Source organism: Salmo salar, chromosome ssa14 (genome assembly GCF_905237065.1).
Source record: "Salmo salar chromosome ssa14, Ssal_v3.1, whole genome shotgun sequence".
Classification (NCBI taxonomy): Eukaryota; Metazoa; Chordata; class Actinopteri; order Salmoniformes; family Salmonidae; genus Salmo; species Salmo salar.
Genome location: NC_059455.1, coordinates 26,189,109 through 26,205,195, shown reverse-complemented (window position 1 = coordinate 26,205,195; position 16,087 = coordinate 26,189,109). Strand labels below are relative to the sequence as shown.

Sequence of the window (16,087 nt, the reverse complement as noted above, 5' to 3'; positions counted from 1 at the left end):
AGCTGTAGTTCAGACTGAAGTCGGCAGAACAATCAGTGAACTCCAGACAGATAGGTGACTCACAGTGACTTTGATTGGAGCACTGTGTGATTGGAGGTTGTATTTGTGTGTCCTGGGTGTCCTAACACCTCAGTTACTCATACATCCCAGAACACTGCTCCTAGGACCGAGGACACTGTGTGAAAAATAACAAGCTCCAGCCAAAACAATATGGTTTTTATAACATTTCCTACAGACTCAAATTTGAACCCAGAACCAAATCAGCTGCTCGGCTGTCACAAGAGACAACCTTAAGACCAAAGGAACAAGCTAAGATACTTACAGTATTTGCCTCCTTTCTGATTTTCTCTATTTTTGAATATTTTTTACACTAAATGTTAACAGATCTTCAGGTAAGGGAACCTGAGTTTGCAAAGAAAAAAAAAATGGATACTTATTTTATTTATTTAATTAACACAGTTATGCAACAACCAATTCCCCATTGTGAAAAACAAATTGCCCCCTTACACACTCAATAACTGGTTAGCTGGTTAGCTGCAATGACTGCAACCAAATGCTTCTTGTTGTTGTTGATCCGTCTCTCACATCATCATTGTGGAGGAATGTTGGGCCACTCTTGCATGCAGAACTCCTTTAACTCAGCAACATTTGTGGGTTTTCTAGCATGAACTGCTCATTTCAAATCCTGCCCAATTGAGATTAGGTCTGGACTTTTACTAGGCCAGGTATTCCCAAACTGGGGTACGCGCAATGCCGTTTGGGGTAGGCCAAATAAAAATGTGATTGACATTTAAAAATATATTTTTTATTTTTGTATTTTTATTCTTCACATATTCAAACAGTCCATTTATATTTTCCAACGGGGCTATACATTTGGGTGAGGTTTTTTTCCCTCACCTGAGTAGCCTCTTTTCACTGCCAAAAATCAAATTAAAACATCTAGTGTTCAACAAAATTACAACACAATGTCAAATACAGGTAGCCTAGTCCAATAATAAACATCCAATCACATTAACCGTTACTCTCTCGCGGGAATTCCACTAACGTAGCTGCTGCTCATTCCGTTTGCTCGAAAATGGAAAAATGATTTTAAAAAGTAAGCCCCCCTCTTCCAAGGAGACACATAACAGCTTACTGGTAGTACAGCTACAACCAGCAGTACTACACCTGCATCTGTCGATGACACAAGTTGTTCTGCTTCCACAAGCACATCCAATGCCAGCATCAGTAATTCTAAATTTGTTGTTAGCCCAGCTAGTATGGACACTGAAATTTGTGAATTTGATGCAGTCGAAGAGCTACTGCCTCCTTACCCGGGAAAGTACCGAACAACAGACAGGGACGTTGGACCATCGAAGAGGAGCAAATACGATGAGAACTACATTGATTTGGGGTTCACTTATATTGGGAGTGGTGCTTTTCCTCACAGTGTGTTATATGTGTCAAAAGTACTATCTCACAACTCGATGAAACCTTCACTATTGCGCAGACATTTAGAAACAAAACATGCCAATTTGAAAAATAAGCCACGGGAGTTTTTTGAGTAAGAATTAAGACGACTTTCGAGTAGTAAGACATGTATAAAAGCAAGAGAAACCATTAATAAGAAGGGGCTAGAAGCATCTTACAGTTGAAGTCAGAAGTTTACATACACTTAGGTTGGAGTCATTAAAACTCGTTTTTCAACCACTTAACAAATTTCTTGTTAACAAACTATAGTTTTGGCAAGTCAGTTAGGACATCTACTTTGTGCATGACACAAGTAATTTTTCCAACAATTGTTTACAGACAGATTATTTCACGTATAATTTACTGTATCACAATTCCAGTGGGTCAGAAGTTTACATACACTAAGTTGACTGTGCCTTTAAACAGCTTGGAAAATTCTAAAACATTATGTCATGGCTTTAGAAGCTTCTGATAGGCTAATTGACATCATTTGAGTCAATTGGAGGTGTACCTGGCGATGTATTTCAAGGCCTACCTTCAAACTCAGTGCCTCTTTGCTTGACATCATGGAAAAATCTAAAGAAATAAGCAAAGACCTCAGAAAAAGAATTCTGGCCCTCCACAAGTCTGGTTCATCCTTGGGAGCAATTTCCAAACACCTGAAGGTACCACGTTCATCTGTACAAACAATAGTATGCAAGTATAAACACCATGGGACCACACAGCCGTCATACCACTCAGGAAGGAGACGCGTTCTGTCTCCTAGAGATGAACGTACTTTGGTGGGAAAAGTGCAAATCAATCCCAGAAAAACAGCAAAGGATCTTGTGAAGATGCTGAAGGAAACAGGTACAGAAGTATCTATATCCACAGTAAAATGAGTCCTATATCAACATAACCTGAAAGGCTGCTCAGCAAGGAAGAAGCCACTGCTCCAAAACCGCCATAAAAGAAACGACTACAGTTTGCAACTGCACATGGGGACAAAGATCGTACTTTTTGGAGAAATGTCCTCTGGTCTGATGAAACAAAAATAGAACTGTTTGGCCATAATGACCATCGTTGTGTTTGGATGGAAAAAGGGGGAGGCTTGCAAGCCGAAGAAAACCATCCCAACAGTGAAGCACGGGGGTGGCATCATCATGTTGTGGGGGTGCTTTGCTGCAGGAGGGACTGGTGCACTTCACAACATAGATGGCATCATGAGGTGGGAAAATGATGTGGCTATATTGAAGCAACATCTCAAGACATCAGTCAGGAAGTTAAAGCTTGGTCGCAAATGGGTCTTCCAAATGGACAATGACCCCAAGCATACTTCCAAAGTTGTGGAAAAATGGCTTAAGGACAACAAAGTTAAGGTATTGGAGTGGCCAACACAAAGCCCTGACCTCAATCCTATAGAACATTTGTGGGCAGAACTGAAAAAGCGTGTGCGAGCAAGGAGGCCTACAAACCTGACTCAGTTACACCAGCTCTGTCAGGAGGAATGGGCCAAAATTCACCCAATTTATTGTGGGAAGCTTGTTGAAGGCTACACGAAACATTTGACCCAAGTTAAACAATTTAAAGGCAATGCTACCAAATACTAATTGAGTGTATGTAAACTTCTGACCCACTGGTAATATGATGAAAGAAATAAAAGCTGAAATAAATCACTTATTATTCTGACATTTCACATTCTTAAAATAAAGTGGTGATCATAACTGACCTAAGACAGGGAATATTTACTAGGATTAAATGTCAGAAATTGTGAAAAACGGAGTTTAAATGTATTTGGCTAAGGTGTATGTAAACTTCTGACTTCAACTGTAGATGTACAGAGGGGTCTGGAATTATTGACACCCTTGATAAAGATCAGCAATAATGACTGTAGGAAATACACTACATGACCAAAGGTATGTGGAAACCTGCTCGTTGCACACCTCATTCCAAAATCATGGGCATTAATATGGAGTTGGTCCCCCCTTTGCTGCTATAACAGCCTACACTCTTCTGGGAATGCTTTCCACTAGATGCTGGAACATTGCTGCGGGGACTTGCTTTCCATTCAGCCTCAAGAGCATTAGTGAGGTCGGGCACTGATGTTGGGCGATTAGGCCTGGCTCGCAGTCGGCGTTCCAATTCATCCCAAAGGTGTTCGATGGGATTGATGTCAGGGCTCTGTGCAGGCCAGTTAAGTTCTTCCACACCGAACTCAATAAACCATTTCTGTATGGACCTCGCTTTGGCCACGAAGGCATTGTCATGCTGAAACAGGAAGGGGCCTCCCCAAACTGGTGCCACAAAATTGGAAGCACAGAATAGTCTACAATATCATTGTATGCTGTAGCGTTAAGATTTCCCTTCACTAGAACTAAGGGGCCTAGCCTGAACCATGAAAAACAGCCGCAGACCATTATTCCTCCTCCACCAAACTTTACAGTTGGCACTATGAATTTGGGCAGGTAGCAATCTCCCGGCATCCGCCAAACCCAGATTCGTCCATCGGACTGCCAGATAGTGAAGCGTGATTCATCACTACAGAAAACACGTTTCCACTGCTCGGTAGTTAGTGTTGCAAACGAGGACAGACGATTTTTACGCATTACGCGCTTCAGCGGTCACATTCTGTGAGCTTGTGTGGCCTACCACTTCACGGCTGAGCCGTTGTTGCTCCTAGACGTTTCCACTTCACAATAACAGCACGTACAGTTGACCGGGGCAGCTCTAGCAGGGCAGAAATTTGACGAACTGACTTGTTGGAAAGATGGCATCCTAAGATGATACCACCTTAGAAGTTACTGAGCTCTTCACTAAGGCCATTCTACTGCCAATATTTTCCTATGGAGATTGCACTGCTGTGTGCTCGACTTCATACACCTGTCAGCAACGGGTGAGGCTGAAATAGCCAAATCCACTATTTTGAAGGCTTGTCCACATACTTTTGTATGTACAATGTAAATAATTCAAATACTGAGCAATATTCTACTCAATTTTCTGGGGTGAAAATTATATTATTTCATACTAATACAATTGCTCAGAGAAAGAGATTTTGTTCAACAAGGAAAAATGTTCTCAAAGGAGTAGGGGTGAAAATCATAGACACCCCTAAAGATTCTTATAAATGAGATAGTCAAAAGCGTAGTATTTGGTCCCATATTCCTGGAACTCAATGACTACATCAAGCTTGTGACTCTACAAACTTGTTGGATGCATTTGCAGTTTGTTTTGGTTGTGTTTTCAGATTATTTTGTGACCAATAGAAATGAATGGTAAATAATATATTGTGTCATTTTGGAGACACTTCTATTGTAGATAATAATAGAATATGTTTCTAAGCACTTCTACATTAATGTCGATGCTACCATGATTGCGGATAATCCTGAATTAATCGTGAATGATGATGAAAGTTACAGAGGGTCAAAGACCATAATGGTGAAAGGTCAGCGTGACTTGAATTAATATCCATGGGGCAACCATTGTAACACAGATGTATTAGGCAATACACACAGGGCCTATTCTCAATTAGATTTTCTCAACTCCTCCATCCTCTCTCCTCTGTCGTCTCTCGCCTCCTTTTGAAAACGGTCAAGGGTAATCAGGGAGCGGAAGCGAGGAGAGGGAACGTGGACGAAAACGCGCTTGTATGAAATGAGATTCTGCTTCTCCACTCGCACGTCATCAGGCAAATGTCGTTTATAGGTGTGGATCCCAAAACAAATGTGTAAAGTGCTTAAAACAAATTAAGTTAGTTGTGCACAACACTTTATAGATAAAAACAATATTATCGTTTTAAACGTGTGCATGCTTTCTCTTCCGACAAAACAAAAGCTGAAACAAAGGGGGTGTGGCAGATTTCAAAACACTTCCGCGAAGGACTCATGTAGGGTATACATGACCGTCCTCGATGAAAAGTGGCTTTCGAGGAGTGGAGGGCCTTTTCTCATTTGGACAAGTCTGTCTTCCGCCATCTCTCCGTCCTTTCTCCTCTGTGACCTGGAAAACAATAAGTGGTCGAGTGGTCGAGGATAGTGTCAATTCGTTAGTAGGCAAACGGTTGACGGTCCTCCCCTCATCGATAGCCTCCTTTTGGCGAGGAAGTACAATTCTACAGTGGGGGAAAAAGTACCCAACTGTCATACTTGAGTAAAAGTAAAGATATCTTAATAGAAAATTACTCAAGTAAAAGTAAAGGTCAACCCAGTAAAATTCTACTTGAGTAAAAGTCTAAAATTATTTGGTTTAAAATATACTTAAATATCAAAAGTAAAAGTATAAATCATTTTAAATTCCTTATATTAAGCAAACCAGATGGCACCATTTTCTTGTTTTTTTAATTTACGGAAAGCCAGGTGCACACTCCAAAACTCAGACATCATTTACAAACAAAGCACTTGTGTTTAGTGAGTCCGCCAGATCAGAGGCAATAGGGATGACCAGTTCGGTTGATAAGTGAGTGAATTTGACTATTTTCCTGTCCTGCTAAGCAAGAAACAAGTACTTTTGGGTTTCAAAGAAAATGTATGGAGTAAAAAGTACAATATTTTCTTAAGAAATGTAGTGAAGTAAAAGTAAAAGTATTCAAAAATATAAATAGTAAAGTACAGATACCCCAAAAAACGACTTAAGTAGTACTTTAAATTATTTTTGCTTAAGTACTTTACACCACTGCAAGTGTATGCTACCTGAGTCCTTCGCGAAAAAAGTTTGGAAATCTGCCACACTCTCTTTGAATCAGCTGTTTTCTCAAAGGAGAAAAGCATGCAAACATAAAAAAACGAAATTCTACTTACCGTAATTTCCGGACTATTAAGCGCACCTGAATATAAGCCGCACCCACTGAATTAAAAAATTTAAAAAATATTATTTTGAACATAAATAAGCCGCACATGTCTATAAGCCGCAGGTGCCTACCGGTACATTGAAACAGATGAACTTTACACAGGCTTTAACGAAACACGGCTTGTAACAAAAATAAATAGGCTTTAACGAAACACGGCTTGTAACAAAAAATTAAAAATTAGCAGTAAGCTTTAGTTGTCTTTTTGCACTGAGTCAATTCCTCACGCTGCTGTTTCCAACGTCTTATCATCGACTCATTAAGACCAAGCTCCCGTGCAGCAGCTCTATTTCCTTTTCCAACAGCCAGATCAATCGCCTTCAACTTGAAAGCTGCATCATATGCATTTCTCCGTGTCTTTGCCATGATGAGGGTGACAAAATGACTACCGTAATCAGAATGATGGGAAGTTTGAGAGCGCTCGATTTAATCCAAACAGTAAACAAAAAAGTTGTTTGATCTTAACCCGTTCGGCAATTTCATTGGTGTAATGAAAGCTTCATGCCGCCAAAAAACTGAGCAAGTCACAGAATGTGTTTTTTTGGAGAAAAAATAATTGAAAGCGGGAAAAATCCATATATTAGCCGCGTCATTGTTTAAGCCATGGAGTTCAAAGCGTGGGAAAAAAGTTGCGGCTTATAGTCCGGAATTTACGGTATCCTTTTATCTATAAAATGACTTGCACAACTAGCTAAGTGATGTTTTTATCACTTTAGACATTTATTTTAGGATTCCACCCTGTAAACATCAATAAGAGTCTCATTTCATAAAAGTGCATTTTTGACCACTTTCCCTCTCCTCGCCACCTCTCCTCGATTACCTCTGACCTTTTCCAAAAGGAGGCCAGAGAACGGAAAAGAGAGGACACAAGAGTTAAGCAAACCAATTGAGAAAAGGCCATGGACACTCTTCAGTTTTCCTACTAACGAATTGACATCTCCTCAACCACTCAACCACTTGGTTTCCGGGTCACATTGGAGAGAGAACGGTGGAGACTTTAGCCCAAATGAGAAAAGGCCCCATGACTAGTGAACCTCATCATATCTCTCTCTTCACAGCTGTCCACTCCATTAGGCAGGATTAATCAAACTCCTCCCAGGTGGTGTGGTGGGCTGCAAGCCTGCTACAGTGTGTTACTGGGCTGCTACACTGTGTATAATATCGCTTCAGCTCTGTCCAACCGCCTGAAGTGTTTGAACAAGAAACATTAGTGTTGAAAGAAACGTAAATGCTTCCATTTGAAATTGAAGATGCTCTGAGCTGCATCTTCACTCCTAGTCCTAGAGTGATGCTGGTGTATAGGGTCTGTGAGAGTTTTCAGGCCTTTTGATTTAGACCTGAGCACTTTGTGAGGTGACTTTGTTCAACAAAATCACTTAAATTAGTTGATAAGCTGATTGAGGCACAATACAAAAGCAACCGACTCCATGTTTTGCAATATAACCATGTTGTCATTTCGTCAACCTCTGTACTCTACAGTGACAAGTTCACCAGCAGCGATTGAATTTAGAGCAAACCTATCTGGATAGTGCTGCCACCCTCAGGACAGATACTGCAATGGCAGACTACTTAAGGAGCAAGGTGTCTGTGAAAGCCTCTCGATACTGCAGTTTGTCATGAAATAGTGTCATCTCATCCATACACATCCACTAGTAAGAGAAGAGCAGCGACTAACCTGAGTGACTTTCTCAGTGACCCCGTGTGTGCGGTCCATTAGTTTACAGGGGGCGATGATGTCAATCTCCGCAGACGGGAGGGCCACCAGGGGGTCTGGCCTGTTGTCCAGTGGGTTGAGCTGGGTCACGTGACTTAAGGTCCGGAAGCGGATCAGGTTGGGGTCAGACGTGGAGTCAGATGTAACATTACGCAGACTGGACTTCATTCCGCCTGTGAAGGAATAAATATAGATGGATATTTCATTGCCTGTGACTTAAGAGTTGAATGTGCTGAGTGCAAGATACAGCATAAGGAGATATTGAACAGATGGAACATAAATGTAAGACAAGCATTAATCAATTACATGTTCTTTGATCCTCAAATTTCGTTATGCCACCCGCGCCCTAAACCTCCTTCGTGTGTCCCATACATGTCCTCTACCTGTGCTGCTGGGCCGCGTCTGGAGCTTCCCGTGCCAGCTGGACCGTCCCCTGCGTGTCTTGATGCCGTCCACAGATGAGGCGTGCAGCGGGCTGCAGAGGCTCTCATAGGAGCGGCTGGGCATCACGCTGCAGTTGGAGCCACACTCCTCGTCCACCCAGAGGCAGTGCAGCCTGGGGGAGGACTGGGAGAAGCCCATGGCCAGGGACAGGGCTTGAGGGGCATCAGAGGGGTCCCCGGTGGGAGAGACGGGGTCACCTATAAACATGCCATTTAGCAGACACTTTTATCCAAAGCAACTTACAATGAGTGCATATATTTTTGTATTTGACCACAGTGAGAATCAAGCCCACAAGCATGTTATTACTAGCATGATACTTTTACCAACTGAGCCACACAGGACTACTCACCTCCCAGCAAGGCCCTCTGGTCCTCGTCCCAGAGTAGTACCCCGGTGCCCCCCAGCCGCCGCCGCTCTGGCAGGGACAGCAGCTTGTCCAGGGCTACAGACTCATGCCCCAGGGCAGAGCGGTCCCGCTGGTGGCCCAGCTCGGAGTCATCCTCCAGGGAATGTTTACTGCTGCTGAGGGAGCGGAGCAGGGCGGAGGGTAGGCGGAACCTATGCCGACGTGCTGCAGGTCAGAGGGGAAAGGTCAGAGGGAAAAGGAGATAGGTTTCTGACTGCATTACACACCACACCAACATCATTAGTAAAACAATGACTTAATTAATTACTACACTCTTAGAAAAAAAGGTACTGAATTGTACTTAAAGGGGTACAAACGCATGTGACTGTAGTGGTACCCTGTGTCCATTGTGCCATTAGTTATAGGTACATAATTGTACCCAGTTTGAGGTTAAAAGTTTGTTCCTTTATTTTTTTTAAAATAAGAACTAAATATTATTTTTTGTGGATTTTTCCTTCCTCTATGGGATCGGTCCCCCTCCTCATGGGACTGTTGAGCTAACGTAGGCTAATGTGATTAGCATGAGGTTGTAAGTAACAAAATAATTCCCAGGACATAGACATATCTGATACAGGCAGAAAGCTTACATTCTTGTTAATCTAACTGCACTGTCCAATTTACAGGTGCTATTACAGTGAAATAATACCATGCTATTGTTTGAGGAGAGTGCACAATTATGAAATTGAAATTGTATTAATAAAACAATTAGGTACATTTGGGCAGTCGTGTACATCATTTTGAACAGATATACAATGGTTCATTGGATCATTCAAAAACTTTCCACATACACGGCTGCCATCTAGCGGCCAAAATATAAATTGTCCTTGGGCTTGAATAATACATTATGGCCTTTCTCTTGCATTTCAAATAATAATAAACGCATGTTTTTTTCTTTATATTATCTTTTACCAGATCTAATGTGTTATATTCTCCTACATTAATTTCACATTTACACAAACTTCAAAGTGTTTCCTTTCAAAAGGTATCAAGAATATGCTTCAGGTCCTGAGCTACAGACAGTTAGATTTGGGTAAGTCATTTTAGGCGAAAATTTAAAAAAAGGTCAGATCCTTAAGAGGTTTTAAGGTCACTACAATATTAATTAGAGCTCTTTGTTGTCTCTCATGTAAGCCTTTATAAAGACTTCAGAACTGAAAGCCAAAAAGCTCAACTTTAATTAACATAAACAGAGACCACTTAAACACTTCCACTCACAGGTGGCCAAAAAGAACAAACTGAAATCCACGCCCCACTAAGCCACGCCTCCAATGATTGTACAAAAATGGACCATTATAATACAGTACATTATCCACACATACCGGAAATGGTACCGAACAGTACCATGTGAGATCATATGTGTACCTCTGAAGGTGCAAGATATGCATTTCTATCTTCTTGTACCCAAGAGAAAAATACTGTACCCTAAAAACTCTGGACCCCACTCATTACCTCAATCTCTTCCTGACTTACTAGAACTAGATTTTTTAAGGTTTTCCACACAGAGGATCTTCATTGTTTACCTAGGGGAAGCCAGGGGATGGGCAGCTTGTTGAGCTCTCTGGTCGGGGAGCTGGGAATAGGTGGATCAGTGGGCAGCTCAAAGTTGAGGATGAACATGATCACCAAGCCATCCTCATTCTTCACTGGCACCACATCAATTTTACAGGAGAAACACATACCTGAACACAGAGACACACACATCACCACCAAAGTAGAAAACACCTGTATTTTAAAGCACATGAATGCATACCAAAGTTCTCCTCTAGAGAAAGACACACAACAGCAGATGGCCAACTGGGCAAAAACTGATTGAATCAATGTTGTTTCCACGTCATTCAAAAAAACGATCAATGTGATGGCATTGAATCAACGTGGAAAACTGATTGGATTTGCAAAAAGTCGTCAACTTAAGGGCATTTCGTATTTTTGTCCTACAACTTTTAACCTAAATTCAATGAGATGATTATATATTTTGTTGATTTCACATTGAATTCAACAAAAATGAATGATCTGCTGTTATCATTCAATATTCAGGATAGTATTGTAATAGGCTCCATAATAACGGAAATAACGTCTTTTGATGTAATTTGCTGAGAGAGAGAGGCACTGACTCCTCCACATCGTCCACCTGGCAGAGCGCTACAGCTATGCCAGGAGCCAAATCAATCTGGCTTCCCCTGGGAGAATGGGAGAGAGAGAGAGAGAGAGAGAGAGAGAGAGAGAGAGAGAGAGAGAGAGAGAGGTCACTGACTGACTGTGGAGGGATGGGGAGGAGGTAGTCAGATAACGGGTTAGCAGGAAGGACACATAGGACAGGCCTGACAGGAACAGTAGGAATATACTGTATCATCATCATCCCCTCCCGGATTAGAGCTCTAACATGGCCCCTTATCTTGCCTAATTCATCTCATTGAAATCACACAGTCATCTACTGTACTGCAAAACCATCTGCTACTGAACACTTTGTTCCGGGACGCACCACATCCTAAATCTATACAGATTTATATGCACATTGGTTTAGTCACCTTTTACATGTGGAGCACACCTGAGAATACTTCAATTGCTAGGTATAATAACAATGGTGACCCTATCAAAAACTGAGTGAAGGTCTTCAAGGGACTTTACTGAAATCACTGGTTGGAATTAAAAGTGTTCAAGTGGAAAAAAATGACCTAAATACATTTTTAAGACTACTGGTGAACATTTTTAAATAAACATTAGCATAATGTATATCATATTTTCTGCACCTGCAGGGGATCAGTAGATTATATTACAAAGAGCCAAGGACAATTATCAGGGGCAATATGGAAAATGGATCATACTTCTCATGAAGACCACAAGCACCATATAAACCAAAATAAATTATAGGATTATATCCCCCCCTCCCATCTCTCTTTTCCTCTCTCTCCATCTCAGTTTTTTTCTCCCCGCCCCTTCTCTTTCTTCTTTCCACCCTACCTCTCCCTCATCATCACAAACTCTGAATTACTCATTGGAGATTTCTCTCTCTCTTTCCCTTCATGAAATATTTACATATTAGCCTGAGGAGAGAGCTGAACTATTGATCTGTCTGTTCCTCCACTATTTCTTCTCTGTCTGCAATAACACTGGCAGGCAGGGGACAGCAGAGTTGTTCAAACCATTTAAAACTTCGCCAAGACCAGAGATGAGAGATGCCTGACACAATGATGGATATACATGCTAGACTCAGCCAATAATACTACTCATCTAGCCTGCATGAATGCATATCATTAAGTGATGGAGGAACAATGACAAATCAATGACAGACAGCTCTTGCATTCCAGCAGTGCCCAACTCAGATAAGCAGCTGAGAATGAGTCCGTCTGATATACACTACCGTTCAAAAGTTTGGGGTCACTTAGAAATTCCCTTGTTTTTGTAAGAAAAACACATTTTTGGTCCATTAAAATAACAGTAAATTGATCAGAAATACAGTGTAGACATTGTTAATGTTGTAAGTGACTATTGTAGCTGGAAACGGCTGATTTTTTTATGGAATATCTACATAGGCATACAGAGGCCCACTATCAGCAACCATCACTCCTGTGTTCCAATGGCACGTTGTGTTAATAGCTAATCCAAGTTGATCGTTTTAAAAGGCTAATTGATCATTAGAAAACCCTTTTGCAATTATGTTAGCACAGCTGAAAACTGGCCTTCTTTAGACTTGTTGAGTATCTGGAGCATCAGCATTTGTGGGTTCGATTACAGGCTCAAAATGGCCAGAAACAAAGACTTTCTACTGAAACTCGTCAGTCTATTCTTGTTCTGAGAAATGAAGGTTATTCTAATGTGAGAAACTACCAAGAAACTGAAGATCTCGTACAACGTTGTGTATCTTCACAGAACAGCGCAAACTGGCTCTAACCAGAACAGAAAGAGGAGTGGAAGGCCCCGGTGCACAACTGAGCAAGAGGCCAAGTACATTAGAGTGTCTAGTTTGGAAACAGACGCCTCACAAGTCCTCAACTGGCAGCTTCATTAAATAGTACCCGCAAAACACCAGTCTCAACGTCAGCAGTGATGAGGCGACTCCGGGATGCTGGCCTTCTAGACAGAGTAACAAAGAAAAATAATATATTAAATATTCACAAAATCAAATTCGTCACAAGTGTGGACACTGGATTGGATCATTGACTGGGTACTAATGATTGATACTAGGTGTGGATACTGTTCATGAAGATGACACTTAAAGACATCCAGTGATATTTGAACTTTTCCTGTTGGAAAGCGATAAACCAAGTATAAATACAGTAAAGCACACACACTAAAGGGTATCAAAAATTTGTTTTGAGAAAAATAATGTTTTTTAGACAACTGCAAACTTCAAGGAGTAGAGCATTCAAGGAGTTGGTCTGTTGGTGCCCGCTGATGTCATCAGCCTCCAGCCTTGCTTGAGGAACACTAGAGGAGCAATAGTGAGCAAAAGAGGAACCCCTCCCCCCATGTCATGAGGCACCTGGACCACCTATTGAAATGCCACTTGTGCCTTTTGTTAAGTAAACAAGTGTTAAATGAGGTGAAAATGAGAGTAGGACTTTAAGGGTTTGCCAGAATAGAGCTGGCTGTGGTCCTGTTCAAAAGTAATGCACTATCTAGGGAATAGGGTGCCATTTGAGATGTAGCCTATCTATTAGAGTTAATGAGCCTTGGGGATAATTGGACAATTAATGCTAATAAAACACTGATTCTGCTCTCAGGGGAGAATCACCTTATTATCTGTGGAAGGAAGTCATCATTGTTCTCACTGAAGAGAATTAGAGATAGAGACTAGGACCTGGGCCCTATTGGAAATAAGAAGTCTTCATCAATGTGAAGCCCTTAAAAAAACAATTACTTTGTGTGAGGTTCTCTATCGAATACCTAAGAAAAGGAAAACAAGAATTCCTCTAAAACAGATTTTAAGACAGATCCACCTTTGGCCCATCCACAAAATCCCACTGAAACAATGTTTCACTTCAACAATAGTCAAACAGTTTGATTTAGTTTGGATTCCGAGGATACCTTTGACCTGCTAAAAATAAAGCACCAACAACCACTGAGCCAATCCTTCCTTCAGAAATATACAGTTATTTTAGAGCCAAAAAAAGAATCACACTATCGGAATTTGGCTTTACGTGTGAACACACATCTATGAAAAGTTAGACATGACTAATGTACACTCATAATAGCCATTCACAACGCCCTGTAAGTCATCATCACTCTACCTAATAATAACCTTAGGAGTCAGCCAATAATAGATCAGTGAGATTTACAGTGTGTGGGGTCATTCCTCACCCATAGAAAATTAATCTGGTTGGTGTGAGTGCCTTACATTGAGCCTTCCACAGCATCTTTCTAACATCACACTTTCCACATCTCTGATGTTATTGATCTGCATTATATTTTACTACACAACATCAATTCAGGGCTGGGGATGGCAGAATTACCGGATAACCATGTAACCAACGGTTATGGATGAAGACCGTCGTGAAAATAAAATAACTGTCATAACTGTTTAAATCAGTGGAGGCTCCTCAGAGGAGGAAGGGGAGGACCATCCTACTCAGTGAATTTCAGAAAAATGTAAATAGTAAAACATAAAAAAAGTGATCCTTTTTAGATAAAACTATAGTAAATATATTCACATCACCAAATAATTTATTAAAACACACTGTTTTGCAATGAAGGTCTACAGTAGCCTCAGAATCACTGTAAGGTAGCATCATAGTGTAACCGGAGGACAGCTAGCTTCTGTCCTCCTCTGGGTACATTGACTTCAATACAAAACCTAGGAGGCTCATGGTTCTCACCCCCTATCCATAGACTTACACAGTAATTATGACAACTTCCAGAGGATGTCCTCCAACCTATCAGAGCTCTTGCAGCATCAATTGACATGTTGTCCACCTAATCAAACGATCAGAGAATTAATCTAGTCCTGAAAGCATAAACTACAGCTAGTTAACACTGCAGTGTATAAAATATGGTGAGTAGTTGACTCAAAGAGAGCAAAAGATAATAGTTGAATAGTTTTGAACAAATTAATTTCTTTTAAAATGAAAGAGAAGCAAGAGAGAATTAATAGTATATATTTTTTACTTTCACTTACTTAGCTAGCGTCGAATGCAGCTAGCTAGTTTAGCCTATTCAAACACCTGGCTCAAACATAGAATCATTCTATGTTAGCTACCTGGCGATGGCTATCCAACACTGGAACTCTTCCAAGTCAAGGTAAGCTTTTAGTTTTATTAATTTATTGCCACCGGGGCCCGCTGGTGTAACTGCCAAATTGCTTGCTGCTGACTGTACACCGTAATGCACGACTGTAGCAATTTATTAAAGCGTTAGTTCTAGTAGCTACAGTGCATTCGGAAAGTATTCAGACCTCTTGACCTTTTACACATTTTGTTACTTTACAGCCACCAAGACTCTGCCTGGCCAAACTGTGCAATCGGGCGAGAAGGGCCTTGGTCAGGGAGGTGACCAAGAACCCGATGGTCACTCTGACAGAGCTCCAGAGTTCCACTGTGGAGATGGGAAAACCTTCCAGAAGGACAACCATCTCTGCAGCACTCCACCAATCAGGCCTTTACGGTAGAGTGGTCAGATGGAAGCCACTCCTCAGTAAAAGGCACATGACAGCCCGCTTGGAGTTTTCCAAAAGGCACCTAAAGGACTCTCAGACCATGACAAACAAGATTCTCTGATGAAACCAAGATTGAACTCTTTGGCCTGAATGCCAAGCGTCACATCTGTAGGAAACCAGGCACCGTTCATCACCTGGTCAATACCATCCCTACGGTGAAGCATGGTGGTGGCAGCATCATGCTGTGGGAGTGTTTTTCAGCGGCAGGGACTGGGAAACTAGATGGGATCAAGGGAAAGATGAACGGAGCAAAGTCGAGAGAGATCCTTGATCCCTGCTCCAGAGCGCTACGACATCCGACTGGAGCGAAGGTTCACCTTTCAACAGGACAATGACCCTAAGCACACAGCCAAGACAACGCAGGAGCGGCTTCGGGACAAGTCTCTGAATGTCCTTGAGTGGCCCAGCCAGAGCCCGGACTTGAACCCGATTGAACATCTCTGGAGAGACCTGAGAATAGCTGTGCAGCGACGCTCTCCCTCCAACCTGACAGAGCTTGAGAGGATCTGCAGAGAAGAATGGGAGAAACTCCCCAAATACAGGTGTGCCAAGCTTGTAGCTTTATACCCAAGAAGACTCGCGGCTGTAATCGCTGCCAAAGGTGCT

The 16,087-nt window shown here is 41.6% G+C and overlaps 1 protein-coding gene across 1 annotated transcript in view; it reads right to left on the bottom strand.

The window, feature by feature from the left end:
- LOC106569206 (potassium voltage-gated channel subfamily H member 2) overlaps nt 1-16,087 on the bottom strand; it is an 80,425-nt gene that overhangs the window by 45,365 nt on the left and 18,973 nt on the right. Inside the window, exons 3-6 of the mRNA XM_045694140.1 lie at nt 10,353-10,511; nt 8,776-8,797; nt 8,391-8,423; nt 7,944-8,097 (exon numbers count right to left, since the gene is read on the bottom strand). Of these exons, the coding sequence (XP_045550096.1) occupies nt 7,944-8,097; nt 8,391-8,423; nt 8,776-8,797; nt 10,353-10,511 (368 nt within the window). The remainder of the gene's footprint in view (nt 1-7,943; nt 8,098-8,390; nt 8,424-8,775; nt 8,798-10,352; nt 10,512-16,087) is intronic.